The following is a 14,222-nucleotide window of genomic DNA, read 5'->3' as shown; positions in this document are numbered from 1 at the left end:
CCAAACGGGAAGGCAGTAAATCTGTAGCCATCTGTACCATTCCCAACAGTGTGTATCTTTGACAAATACACCCCCCCCAAAACGGGATTACATGGAGAAACCAGCCAAATGGGAAGAGTTTGGCCTTACTAGAACCATCTGGCTTGTCAGTGAAAAGACTTACAAAGAAATCAAAAGAAACAGAAAGGGTGCAAGATGTTGCATTGCAACAATTGAACATTTTCTTTTTTTGTATTGAATTGTACAACAATCTGTAAAAATGGCCTCTCTTTGTCTGCACTTCCTCCGAGTCTTTAATCTGTTGACTTTAATTATCTCTGCAGGAACCATGATTCCTCCTGTAAGGCACGTGTCGTTGAAGTTTTATCTTGGCAACATGGGACTAAGACCCCCAGTGCATAAACAAGTAGAGTTCTTGGGTCACGCAGTAAATATCCTGAGGTCAGGTTTCAGACATTTTTAGAGATCTAGTTTTTGCAGCTGAGATAATTGTGGTAGTATTCTGCAGTTGTACTTTGAATTAGCATATATACATTGTCTGAGAAATGTGAGTCCAGGTAACTGGTAGTTAGTAATATAGAGTAAGGATAAAAAGTAGCGGATTGCTCCCTCCAGGTGGGGACAAACTGCCTACCCCAAGCGAAGGAGTTCATGTATCTCGGGGTCTTGTTCACGAGTGAGGGTAAGGTGGAGCGGGAGATCGACAGGCGGATCGGTGCGGCTGCAGCAGTAAAACAGGCGCTGTACCGGTCCGTCTTGGTGAAGAGGGAGCTGAGCCGGAAGGCAAAGCTCTCCATTTACTGGTCGGTCTACGTTCCAACCCTCACCTATGGTCACGAACTCTGGGTCGTGACCGAAAGAACGAGATCTCGGATACAAGCGGCCGAAATGAGCTTCCTCCGTAGGGTGGCCGGGCTCAGTCTTAGAGATAGGGTAAGGAGCTCGGACATCAGGGGGGAGCTCGGAGTCGAGTCGCTGCTCCTTCGTGTCGAAAGGAGTCAGCTGAGGTGGTTCGGGCATCTAGTCAGGATGCCTCCCGGACGACTCCCATTAGAGGTTTTCCGGGCACGTCCAACTGGTAGGAGGCCCCGGGGAAGACCGAGGACACGCTGGAGGGATTATATCTCCCGGCTGGCCTTGGAACGCCTCGGGATCCCCCAGAATGAGCTGGAAAGTGTTGCGGGTGAATGGGAGGCCTGGGTCGGCCTGCTGAACCTGCTGCCACCACGACCCGACCCCGGATAAGCGGCTGATAATGGATGGATGGATGGATAAAAAGTAGTTGTTGCTTCTCTGCTGTCATCCATATGCAGAATACTGAGGTTTTTGATTATTTTAGAGAAAAACTGAAATCTTACTTTTTCTTCTTCTAATATATGAGGGAGGGGTGATGTGAAATCCAGGCTCTCTAACCGACCACTGCACACCAAATTAACTTCTTTTAATCAAATCTCGAAACTCCTCTCTCTTAATTATTGAACTGCATCTGCCAAGTTGTCAGTCAGAAATGTCTCACTCTGTCCAGACTGCGAGTGTGTGACAACCGCTGATGGAGTCATGAATATTGACTGAGAAAGCTTCACACTACAAATTCAAAGTCTGATAGCTTTTCGAGCCTCTTCTCCGTTTGATGGAGAGGTAAACACAGAAATATTGTTGTCTGTCTCTCACTCCCTGTTGATACAACTTTGATCAGAAGTACTGAGCCACTTCAGATCTTGACTTTTCTATGAGATGCATACTGATGCGGAACAAATCTTACATACGTAAAGTCAGACGTGATTAACCCATAAATGTCTATAACTTTTCACAGTGTTGGATGTTTTGTGTCTCCGATCTAAAAGCCATCGTGACTGAGGCGCCTCCCTGTGTGAATGCCAATGTGACTGTCATTCATTCAGCCTCAGTCTTACCTGGATGAATGGCCAACCTGGTTACCATGGCAATAATAGTCATGATATTCAATGGTGTCCTTCCTCTGTTCAGAGCCATTAGAGAGCGAAAGATTGACACGCTGCATGGAAGCTCTGTACGGCACTCCCATTTTGATTTGACCGTGTGGTGTATTGCTTGTTTTTGCTTGAAATCCCCTGATAATCTCCAGCTCTTATGTGTGGCCGCCCTGTGTACCACCGCTCCACTAACACTGGTGTCTCTGCCCTTTGACTTCAGCTGCTCCCCAGTTTGTCATCCGCCCAAGGGACCAAATAGTGGCTCAAGGCCGCACTGCCACCTTCCCGTGTGAAACCAAAGGAAACCCTCAGCCTGCTGTCTTCTGGCAGAAGGAGGGAAGTCAGGTAAGAGCGAAGAAACTCAAACAAACCAGTTTGTTGAAAGAAAAAAAAAAACGTTACATATAAAATGTAATATATTGCAATCTTAGTCGGCAGCATTTGTTATCTACTGTGCGTCTTGTAGATTGCTGAGTACTTATCAGTATCCTGCCCTGAACACACACACGCACACACACCTACACACACACACACACACACACACACTCATGCAAACTAAACTATCTGACATCAGTATCTTTACTACAGACTCAGATACACCTTTGTTCTCGGTAGCCACCAAACAACAGCGTGCCTGGCAAAGTGCTAATCGGTTTTCCGTGACCCTGCACTGATAAGAATGATCCTATCCTTCATTCAAGCAGATAACCCATTCAAATACCTGGGTGTCCTCACAACGCTCAACAACAGTGCCAATTAGGAGCCTGTTGGGGCTTGTAGATGAGCCAGAGATATGATTCAGCTCTGGCTAAGGTTCAAACACACACACACACACACAGCCTGCAGGCCAACAATTAAAGCAACGTTCTTTTAAAAGAGTGAACAGAAGTGAAACACATACTTACATGTCCTCACACACATGTGTTGTAATGCTCAGCCACTTTACCCCTTACCAATGTGTGACCTAAAGCTCATGACTCAGTGACGCTGAGTCATGCTGTGAACTTGTTCAGATAGATAATATTCATGTCCGGTGTGTGTCTCCCGTTGTCATTATGAATGAGCCTTTTGAAATGAATGTACCAAAACACTTTTGTACAAGCAGTTGCACGTCCCCGCCATCTCTGCGCTTGTTTGTGTTCACGGAGGCATTGTGTACCCCACCAACACCGACGTATAAAAGGTTAGAAGGTATTTGTTTAGAGAACAAATTAAAGCTAATTCAGTTCAGTAATTAAATAGCAAAAAGGCCTTATTCCTCACGCTTGAGGGTAATGGAGTGTACATCTCTCATGTCGAGCCTAATTAAAAAACAACAACAACAAAAAACTTAATTTGTTGCATTGAAGTGATTGAGTGTAATTAAATCCAGTTAATGTATTTGCGGATCATAAGTACAAAAGAAAGAGCTGGGATGAAGTGGCTGCATAGCTAATAAAGAATGAAGTAGTGGTGATAATTTATCTGTGTCATCAGTCCTCTGATCTTATTTATTTACTTTGAGATATGTGGGATTGATAACCCCTCTTTAGCTTTTCAAAAGATACATTGTCAGCATCTGCTCGTATGGGGTGGTCTGTGGGTAAATAAAAAAAGCCTCTCATAAAAAAGCCTTCATAACACAGTGGAGCCTCGGGCTTGGCAGAAGTATGAAACCAAGTCATCAAAGTGTGTGCGTGTGCGTGTGCGTGTGCGTGTGCGTGTACGTGTGCGTGTGCGTGTGCGTGTTTGTGTGTTTCCGGGCTGCACTTGTTCCATGTCCTCACTAATTGCCTGCTTGTACTACTTCCTGCAGAATTTGCTCTTTCCCAACCAACCCCAGCAGCCCAGCAGTCGCTTCTCGGTGTCACCCAGCGGAGACCTCACCATCTCGTCTGTGCAGCGGGCCGATGCTGGTTACTATATCTGCCAGGCGCTGACCGTTGCAGGCAGTATCCTCGCCAAGGCTCAACTGGAGGTCACAGATGGTGAGGGAAAACCGACACGCAATTTCTTCCATGCCAGCACACTAACACACACCTCGACACCACTGCAAATGTAGAGAAGGTGTTGCATTTCAACACAAATGTACTTTCAATATGCATGTTTGATTATCTCCCACATGCATTTAGACATTTACCCATTAAATAAATGAGTCCTAACGGCAACAGAGATGTGTAGTTTGTCAAGGTTTAACAGTGACACGTTTTATGTGGAAAGTTGGCCTTTAACACCTATGAAAGTCTATAGAAGGCAAGCAAGCACATTTGTGTTGCTGTAGTTATCCCATCTGCAGCAAAATATTCGGCTTTGGTTTAAAACATGCCAGTATGCCCATGACCTTCACTTACTGCACTTTTGCAGTACACTCTTTATTTCATTTATTCTTTCCTGACACAATTTAATCAACATTTTCTACTTTTCCTTTTGGAAAGAAAATAAAGCATTGCCCTTGAGTTCCTTCAAGTTTAATGATCAATGTTTTGGTGTGTGAGGTGCAAGTATGTCCATGTATGTGTGTGTGTGTGTGAGGGAGGGAGCAAGAGAAAGAGACACAAAGAAAGAGAGCTGACATGAGTGAGTGAGTGAGTGAGTGACACTGGTTTTCTGTGGAATGGATTATGTGGGGACATCTAATCTGCTCAGCTGTTGTGATGGCAAGATCGACGGCCCACCAATACGTCTGTTGAAGTACCTGCTAGCAGAAAGATTAAATGAACTACGGGAACTGTTTTCAATATTTCGTCTAAAATAGGGATGGTTCTAACACAAATTGGTATGTCCTTCAGTTGCCTTGAATAACATATCAACACATTTTACAGCTAAATACTTATCAACAATAAATCATTTCATTTGTTTTTGTACTTATTATTTATAGCAAAAGGCAGGTTAATAATGAGGGTGTTGGGCAGATCTAAAAGAAAATGAAGGATAGGAGGGAAGAGTGCAAAAGGGCCAGGTCATGGTCAGGTCATGGCCACACCTGCCGCAGTCTTCTGATTTACTGCGCCGAGCTCAAACAACATTCTGTGGCGTTCAAGGAGATCTGTAATGAGAAATTCCTGATCCAGAGACCCAAGGCCTTCGTTGAGCCTCGCCTCCTCCCTCTGTCACTCCTACAGTACATCAACTACAGAGCATTACAACTCTAGATAGTGTGTCTATTAGACATCAACTTAAACTTCACTTAAAACATATATTTACAAAGATGAATGCAAGATATGTCAGTGAAACAAAAGGTTTTAATCTAGTTTATAATGGTGGTATAACTCTTTAGGTGAAGGCAATAGCAGATAGAACACTACACTATAGCATAGTGAGTCCTTGTCTAACAGCAGGTGCTTTGAATCGTCTTTTGGCTTAGTTTCTGATTTTAATCATCATTTAAAATTCATATTACAGCATTTCATGCTAATAAGAATAATCCAGAGGACTGAAACAATAAATGAAATATCATTACTGAAATCGATAAAGCTCATGGTAGATAATTGTCTGGTTCTGCTCGTTTTTTCTCTTTCTGTCTTACGTGACTGAAAGCGAAGGCTGACTCTGAAGTGTATTACTTGGAAGCGTTTCCTTTTGTCAGATGTATTTGCTAGTGGAAATAGGGGTGGAAACGAGGGTGTGATAATGTGTTGAAAGGTTACTGAGGTAGACTTGGTAATTAGCCCCTGCAGTTCTGACATCATTAATCCATACCTTCTAATTAATGTGCGTTCTGTGATGCCAGGGGGACTCCACATTATTCAATTTTAAAGATATAAACTGCCTGTGTGCGAGAGTGCTAACTCTCCCTGGGATCACCTATGACATACGCACTATTTCATTGAAGGAACCCACAGGCTTTTGGGGCACATTATAACAAATGAATTTGCACATGTGAATGTGATTCATCACACCATTAGCATGTATCTGAAGTGAAATTCAAACTAAATATAAGAGGACTAATGATTATCTGATGTTTAGATACTATCCCGCAATCTGTTTACGCCTCATTCAGTAACATGTAGTATTCATTGTGCTCCCAGTTCACATAACCAAGTATTTATCTGAACCACTGTGAGTCAATGGGCAAGAGTCTCAGCACTAAACTGCACCACAGAGTCTAGAGTAGAGTATAAAAATAAGTCTACCCAGGAAGTCTGCTTAACAGCACTCTGCCACATCAATGGAACTAGAAAACGCTACTCAGCTGTTCTTTCCCTGCTTCCTGGAAAGACAGGATATGGTCATTGTTCTGCGGTGCAATTACAAGACCTGCAGAGAAAGAAGTCTACTTTAAGATAGATACCCACATCTACCCCCACTGCATTTAATGATCAATGCTGTCACTGGCTTTATTCCACAGTCAGGCGCCGTATGTGATCACATACTGTATTTCTATCTGAACCTGAGGATGGTATGGCTAATATTTCTGTCTTTATATCACAGTGCTCACAGACAGGCCGCCACCCATCATTCGCCAAGGCCCATCCAATCAGACACTTGGGGTGGAAAGTGTGGCACTGTTGAAGTGCCAGGCATCGGGAGACCCCATCCCCTCCGTCAGCTGGCTGAAAGATGGGATCAGTCTGCTGGGAAAAGACGCCCGCATGTCCCTGCAGGAGCTGGGCAGCCTGCAGATAAAAAACGTCAAGGTAAAAGATGTCATTGGTCCTATTGGTGTAAAGAATGACTACCTATCAATTTCTGCCTTTGTGCCAATGGTATATCTGTCCAACTAGAGTTTAACTGAAATTGTTTATTGCCAGCTCCCTTTTAGCTTCACACTTGGTCACTACTCTATTCATCATTTGCCTTGGTTAAGTATCTTAATTTAAGACACTTATACAATGATACTACAGGATACAAGCTTTTTTTTAATTCAGTGGGACATGGCTTAAGCTTAACTTAATGTATCATAATGCCTTAAAGCGATGAATAGGCAGCATTGATTTTTTGTTTTTTGTTTGATAGTATCACTTAGTGGTACCTCCATCTGGGCTCAGCTGTGCAGGGTTGGATGTACTCCAGCTGTAGCATAGAAACATGTATGCACTTACCGATATATACACACACATGTGTACACACGTACACGTTTAGAGTAGATTAAATAAAAAAAGCTCACATCTTCCTTTCCCCACTCAGAGGCCTCAGTGGAATATCTATTACGCTTGACAAGGCTGCTGACCGCTGACATGTTATTTAATAAATGGAAGGAAGGCACAGGGACAAAAACCAACAAACAGCTAAAGTTCCTAAGAGGGATGGAGAGACAAGCCAGCTGTCATCGGTCCAGGGGGTTCCAGCAGCCCACCCTAAATTGATTAGCCTGGCTTTGTTGTGGTCGTCAGGACAGTGGGGTAATAAGGAGGGGGAGTGGGAAAGTGATGGAAGGGTGGTGAGTAGAAAATGGAATTCATTAGGAAATTAGCGTCAGCACTTTGAGGCACTCACAAATGACACACAATTTGGCCAGCACAAGGCTTGCTCATGAAGTCGCCCCATTGCTTTTCATTGTTTCAGCGATGGCAAGATAACATATATTCAGTCATTGCTACCGCTCTTAGAATGTGTAGAAAAGAATAGCACTAAAGTGTTATAAGTGGTGTCAGCTCTGTGTGTGTGTGTGTGTGTGTGTACGCTGTTAGCTTGTGTGTGTTTGTTTTTATTCATGCATGCATGTATGTGTGTACTTTATACCAGCTTTCAGACTCTGGGATCTACACATGTGTGGCTACCAGCTCCAGCGGTGAAACATCATGGAGTGCTTTCTTGGAAGTCAAAGGTACAAGATGGTGTAATGATTTTGTGTGTTTTATTTACCCAAGAAAAAAATCAACTTGTCAGCAATTTTCATGAGGAAGTATTTCTTTCTCCATTCAGAATCAGGTGGAGTGATGGTCATGAAAAACCACGATGAGAATGAGCTTCCAGGCCCGCCATCTAAACCTCAGGTCACAGATGTCACCAAAAACAGCGTGTCCTTGTCCTGGCAGCCTGGGATGGCTGGAGCATCACCTGTCTCCTCATTTGTCATTGAAGCATTCAGGTTCGTCATACCAGTGACATCAAAACTCTCACTCACTAGTTAATACCCTTGGTATGCTATGGATTGCATGTACAAAAACATATATTGTGTCCTGATGAAATCGAATAAAATACAAAACCACCTTTTTCTCTTCCATTGCAGTCAATCAGTGAGCAACAGCTGGCAAACAGTAGCAGATCATGTCAAAACCACCCAGTTTACCGTAAAAGGTCTCCGACCCAATACCATCTACTTGTTCATGGTACGAGCAGTCAACAGCCAAGGCCTGAGTGATCCAAGCCCCATGTCTGAGCCTGTCAGAACACAAGGTACTGAACATCACGTTGCTATGAAAGGAATTTATTGTATTGACAGTATGTACTGAATACATGTGTAGTTATAGCTAAACATTATAGTCATAATCACTTTCACTGGTGTGGTTTTCTTTTTTGCTCAGTAGAATTTATGTTTCTACTGATAGGGGAAGTTCACTGTGCTCCCCTTCCAAGAATGATACTTATCAGTCCCTCTCAGCAATCTGCTGTGAATAGCTATTCTGAAACAGAACTTCCCAGAGGTCAAATTCTCCATCTCAGCCCAGCTCATTAAGGCTACACTTTAGACATTATGTCAAATAAGCATGTCTACTGTAATTTCCCCACTGAGGGACTAATAAAGGATTATCTTATCTTATCTTACTTTTGGAAGGCCTAACTGAGTTAGTGCTATCCTTGCAATGTTAATGATCACAGCAGGAGAAAATGACTGCCTCCAAACCCAAAGAAGATTTGATTATGGTACTGGACAGACCACAGTCTCCAGATTACACTGATATGATAAGTCCCCCGGCAAAAAAAAAATTGAAATTGCAGCATATCTTTCTCATGCTGAGGTGAAGGTCTTGAGATGATATAGAGAGCTATGTATTGACAATGACATGCATTGATGACAAATTGATCTTTCACTCTTTTAGCTTAGCTTCCCCAATAATCTGACCTGTGATTCATGACCATGTTGGGTTATCTGAATGAAGCTTCTTTAAAAAATATTTTCTTTCCTCCCTCCAGTACAACTGGGGCTCACTTCAACCACACACAGTATCTCATACACTGGAGTTTCTTAATGTACATGTGCAAAATGGGAAATGAGCTGGAAAGAAGTGTCATAATGTCCATCTCCCATCAAGTAGGTCTCGGGTCACGCATTCAGAGTTCATTTGTCATTGTGGTTGTTCAGGCCCAGTAACACACACATCTAAATCACTTTGCCAGCCCAAGTCTGCTTTCTTTTCTTCAGACTAGTCAGGAGCCTGAATACAACGTGGATGAAATTAATGCAGATGAAATTGCTGATGTTCAAATGAATCTGTGATCACCCATTGTACACTTCTTTGTTGAAGCCATTCAGTCACTCTTCTACCATTCCACTTCTGATTAGGTTTAGAATGTGAAACTGAGCAAACTCTTGTGAAAATCAAGTGGAGGGGAGTGGGCAACACTTTCTTTTTTAGCCATCTCTCTCAATTCTTTTTCTCTTTGTTTCTTCTTTTTGCTCTCTCTTAGATATAAGTCCTCCAGCCCAGGGTGTCGACCATAGGCACGTTCAGAAGGAGCTTGGTGAGGTCATAGTTCGGTTGCACAACCCAGTTGTTCTGAGTCCCACAACAATCCAGGTCACATGGACGGTAAGTGCAGCTTGTCTTTCTGCACCCAGAATACAAATATATTTAACCATTTTGTATGTGATTTTCTCATCTCCTTGCATTCTTTTTACATATTTGATTTTGTAAAATGTAGTCTTTAAGTCAGGATAGTTTGTATCCTAAGATCCCTCTTTGAAGCTGAGAAGGTGCACCTCGGGCCACCATTAGTTTTATGTAAGGGAATTTTTGTCCGGTTGTTCCTTGAGACGGCTGCTTTGAAATAAACTGTAATTGGTGACTTAAAAGTAACAGAACATCAAATAGCAAAAAAAGTGTTCTCTTAACCATCAAAAGAGATGTCAGAGACATCTGGTTGTTCATCAATCTTCCGTCTATCTTCAGCTGCTTCCCTCCTGAAACAAAGACTTTGCACAGATGGAAATAGATTGAAATATTTGTGGTTGAACTGCATTTTGTGAATACGAGTATTCCTGTTTTCTACCTGTCAAGAGGTGATGCATTAATCTTCTTTAGCACTCATACATACAAGCAATGCACACACCTGCTCTTCCACCGTGCATTTGTGCGTATTGTGGTGTTTGCCTCACAACAAGAATCACATTATGTTCCCAGAATTAGGCCTCTTTATTACATGTGAAAAACGGTAAAAACAGCTACTAACTCATGTTTTTATATTGAATTGCATGCTAATGAGGACAACAATGTTTTTATATAACACTCAAAGCTGACGGGGTTATACTATATAGCTATGTGGATGTTTATTTTGAATCAATCAGGTGCTGGTATTTACAGTTTACACTTATCACTTAGTGGCCTGTTTCCATTTTCAAATTGACCACATTAGCAGTTTTCCTGGTGACATGTTTATTGACCCCTGTAATAAGTCTCACCCCAAGACATTGTAGCTGATTTAATTCTAAAGCAGTGCTTTATGATTGTAACGTACAATCAACACAAAACATTTCTACCCAATCAATCAGGGGCCCTTTCAGTAAACACAGAGAGCTTTTATATTCCCAAATCATTCCATTAATAAAAGTCATGCACCAAGCTGGGGATCCATTTTGCTGATTTACTCTGGCTACACTTGCAAAAAACAGCTGCTTAATATCCCACTTCAAAGCCTCGGCTCACTTCTTCTACTGTTAACAAGCCATTACAGTGAGTTATGTGTCCGCTCCTCCTCTGCATAAATTCAGCATTTTCTGTCGAGCTAAATGGGTCCAAGTTTTAAGGGAGGGGTCCTTTGTAGGTTGCAGGGGGCTATCTGACTTCCAGTCTCTCTGTCTTTTCTATGGGACAGATCTGCTGTTATCGCCTCTGCTGTGTATTCTCCTCATGTCCCCAGGGTGTCTGTATGAGTTGCTGTATGACATTCTCATACGCACAACCCATCTTAGATGTGGGAGGGCCTGCTTTCCGGTGTCACTAGTTAGGATTTATAATAGATAGGAGACATGCATGTGTCCTTTAGTGGCATTACGGAAAGTATTTTTAATCGAGGAGGGAACACTTTGGGCTGGTTGCTGTGTGAATGAGGTAATGTCAGGGCGTTAATTGAGCTAAGTGTGTCATAGCTTGTGATAAAAGGCCCATTAAACCAGCAACAGCCTCTAAAGTGTCATCAATGCAATCCTGTGAGGAAGGAGTACATTGCCAAAAAACTTCCTTTCATGTTATCTAAATGGCTAAGCATCTACCAATCTCCTCTGCACAATCCTTTGTGCACTGAAACACTCCCTTCCCTTTCTCAGGTGGATCGTCAGTCCCAGTTCATCCAGGGTTACAGAGTTCTGTACAGGCAGACTTCAGGGCTGCCTTCACCAGGACCCTGGCAGACCCAGGATGTGAAGGTCCCTTCCGAGCGCAGCGTCATCCTCTCCTCGCTCAAAAAGGGCATTGTGTATGAGATCAAGGTCCGTCCTTATTTCAACGAGTTTCAAGGCATGGACAGTGAATCCAGAACATCACGGACGACAGAGGAAGGTATGAAGAAGAAGATGTGCTGAGTATTTTGTAGATTATGTCAGCAGCAAGAAATCATAGGGATTCAAACAGTTGTGAGTCTCCTACAAATGTGGGTTGACGGGTGACACATGACCCCTGTAGGCTGCTTTCATGTTGGTTGTGTCATAATATCACACTGACACAGAGTCGAGGGTATATGTGCGAATGCATGTGTGCGTGCCTGCATGTTTGTGCCCGTCTGTCTGACCTTCCTGCTGTGCTTTTTTTTTTATGATTGGTGGTTAGTGCCAAACTTCTTCTAATCCATCACCCAGCCGCCACAGGCCTGAGCTGTGATTGGGCGCAGCACACACTTCCTCCTGTGAAGATGATCTGTCGCCTGGAGCTTGATTGATACAGGCTCTGACAAGGCCACAGAGCAGTGTGACACAATATCACACACAAACAAACACACACAAAGGTCTGTGTTTGGATGAATTCACTATTTTGACCAATGCCCAAACAGAAATGCGTCCAAAAGCACTGCGTCAACCTTTGAGTCTCATAGCTGAAGAAACATTTTGATGTGATCCGAAGGAAAGACACTCGGTACGTGCGGTTACACTCGCACAAAGAGACAAATACAGACCCCATATACTGGAGACAAAGCCCATAGTGCCACAGCATATTTAGGCCTGCATGTATGGGAGACAGTTCACATCCTGTCTGTGTGACAGGCCCATTTATTTTCCCTTTCTCAGAGGGACCCTATCTCATGTAGCCAGCCAGTGCACGCACTGCTGTAGTGTAACTTCCATCCCATTACAGCTGTCCCCAACACTAACACACACATGCAGAAAACACACGCATGCCAGCACACCACCTTCCCGACGGCCTCCGGAAACCTGAATGTTCCAGCTATTACCAGTGTTGATAACAATCCCTGCTTCTGCTCTATCTGCATCCCAGTCCCTCAGAGAGCTCGACCGCTTTCTATTTCTGTCACAAGCCCGCTGCTCAGCCTGGTCATAGCTGATACGCCGTCAAACACACAGCTCCAGGCTCCTCAGAGACCCTGGGACTACTAAGAAGGGCCGCTAGATGGATAGAAAAGTCTTGATCAGAGGGTGATTAAAACCTGGGCTGTCCATTAGCTAACACAATTAGAGAATCCCCTGAGCAGGTCCAGATGGATGCTGGGTTACAGTATGCTCAGCTCTCCGATGCTGTGTCCATCTTTGTAGTCTCCCTCCTCCTCTTTCACACATTCTCTCACTCTCCATCTGGACAGTTATGTCATGGCTGATAAATGAACTCTGGTAGCCATCTGATTCCCACTGAATGCTTGTCTAAGAAGTCACTAAGGATGCATATATTTTATGCAAATTCATGCTTATTTAGGGGGGAAGGAAATGTGAAATGTTTGTGTCAGTGTATTTCTAGTGGACAGATCTTTATCCACGTTGATGGATATCTCTGGGGAAGGGGCCACAGGTCTCCTCACACCACCCACTGCCAGCCATTAGCTAGATATGATATGTTTGTTTTCCTTCATCATGCAGCACGGCACTGTGTGTGCGTGAGAGAGACAGGGGGTCACATTCCTGCATGCAATACATCACTCCGCTAATGGCTCTATTAGGACAGCCTCTGGGGGCCTCTATTGAAAAATGTATATTGTTTAGCACAAATATGCATGATAATAAGCTGCTAAATCATTCATAGCATTAACTTTGAACGACATTGTCTTTGATTGCTGCCACACACCAATCCAGCACTTTGTCACCTGGATGTAATGCAGTGTTGGAGAGCCTGAGCGTGATGGTTGATCAGACGCTCCCTTGGCAGATTGTTTCTAATCGGGCCAAGGTGTTGGGTTCATCATTGGACCCATTCATCTTCCACCATGCCAGGGCCTTCTGGCTCTCTGGGGGCCAGTGTGGCTGAGGGATGAGCACAGATTTACAGGGTGACACGTGCCATTTTGGATGGAGGCGAGGTGAGAGAGAGGCAGCCCAGGAGTAATTGACCTGTCAGTATTCTGCTGTGGTGACGCTCTCCTGCCAGCCGCCGCGGAAATGAGAACCAAATATTTTTTAAACGTTATTTCCAGTTCGGCCAACTATTATTTATTTTTCCTCTTTTACCCATTGTGGGGTCAGACAATTGTTGCCATAAGAATAAGAGAGTGAGGCTCAGGAAAGCTTGGACTTGTCTTGTTTCTATCCACTCTCTAGAGCCGATTCATTTAGATGTGCCCCGCTCTGAAGCTTCCCTCTAATCCTCACCTACTGGCTTTAGTTTCATCTGGCTGATCGATGAAATCAGTCAATACGTTTACTGAGACCATGTTTCCTTCCCCTAAAATTATTTATTTTATTTTTATATTTCCTTCTCGTCTGCGCTTCATCCTCTTAAGCTCGTTGACCTGGCTCGCTCGGAGCCAGAGTCTTAGCTTGACTGAGCAGGCACTTGCCTGACTGTGCCAGACCGTCATTCCACAAATCAATACGAGTATTGTCTGCGCAAATCCACCAGGCTGGAGCAGAGTATGAGATATTAAATCATCGTGAAACCTTAAAAGAAAGGCTATAGCCTTGTCAGACCTGCCGTGTTCTTCATGTAAATCCCCCTCTAATGAGACATTTTGACAGCCTTCAGCCACCTGTGC

At 43.6% G+C, this 14,222-nt stretch overlaps 1 protein-coding gene across 1 annotated transcript in view; it reads left to right on the top strand.

The window, feature by feature from the left end:
- Positions 1-14,222, top strand: part of robo2 (roundabout, axon guidance receptor, homolog 2 (Drosophila)) — a 147,784-nt gene that overhangs the window by 106,170 nt on the left and 27,392 nt on the right. Inside the window, exons 8-15 of the mRNA XM_034549008.1 lie at positions 2,173-2,297; positions 3,748-3,919; positions 6,363-6,568; positions 7,617-7,698; positions 7,797-7,962; positions 8,104-8,270; positions 9,504-9,625; positions 11,359-11,590. Coding sequence (XP_034404899.1) covers positions 2,173-2,297; positions 3,748-3,919; positions 6,363-6,568; positions 7,617-7,698; positions 7,797-7,962; positions 8,104-8,270; positions 9,504-9,625; positions 11,359-11,590 — 1,272 coding nt within the window. The remainder of the gene's footprint in view (positions 1-2,172; positions 2,298-3,747; positions 3,920-6,362; positions 6,569-7,616; positions 7,699-7,796; positions 7,963-8,103; positions 8,271-9,503; positions 9,626-11,358; positions 11,591-14,222) is intronic.

Source organism: Cyclopterus lumpus, chromosome 13 (assembly GCF_009769545.1).
Source record: "Cyclopterus lumpus isolate fCycLum1 chromosome 13, fCycLum1.pri, whole genome shotgun sequence".
NCBI lineage: Eukaryota > Metazoa > Chordata > Actinopteri > Perciformes > Cyclopteridae > Cyclopterus > Cyclopterus lumpus.
The sequence above is the reverse complement of the archived record's forward strand: the minus strand, read 5'-3'. Positions and strand labels throughout refer to the sequence as shown.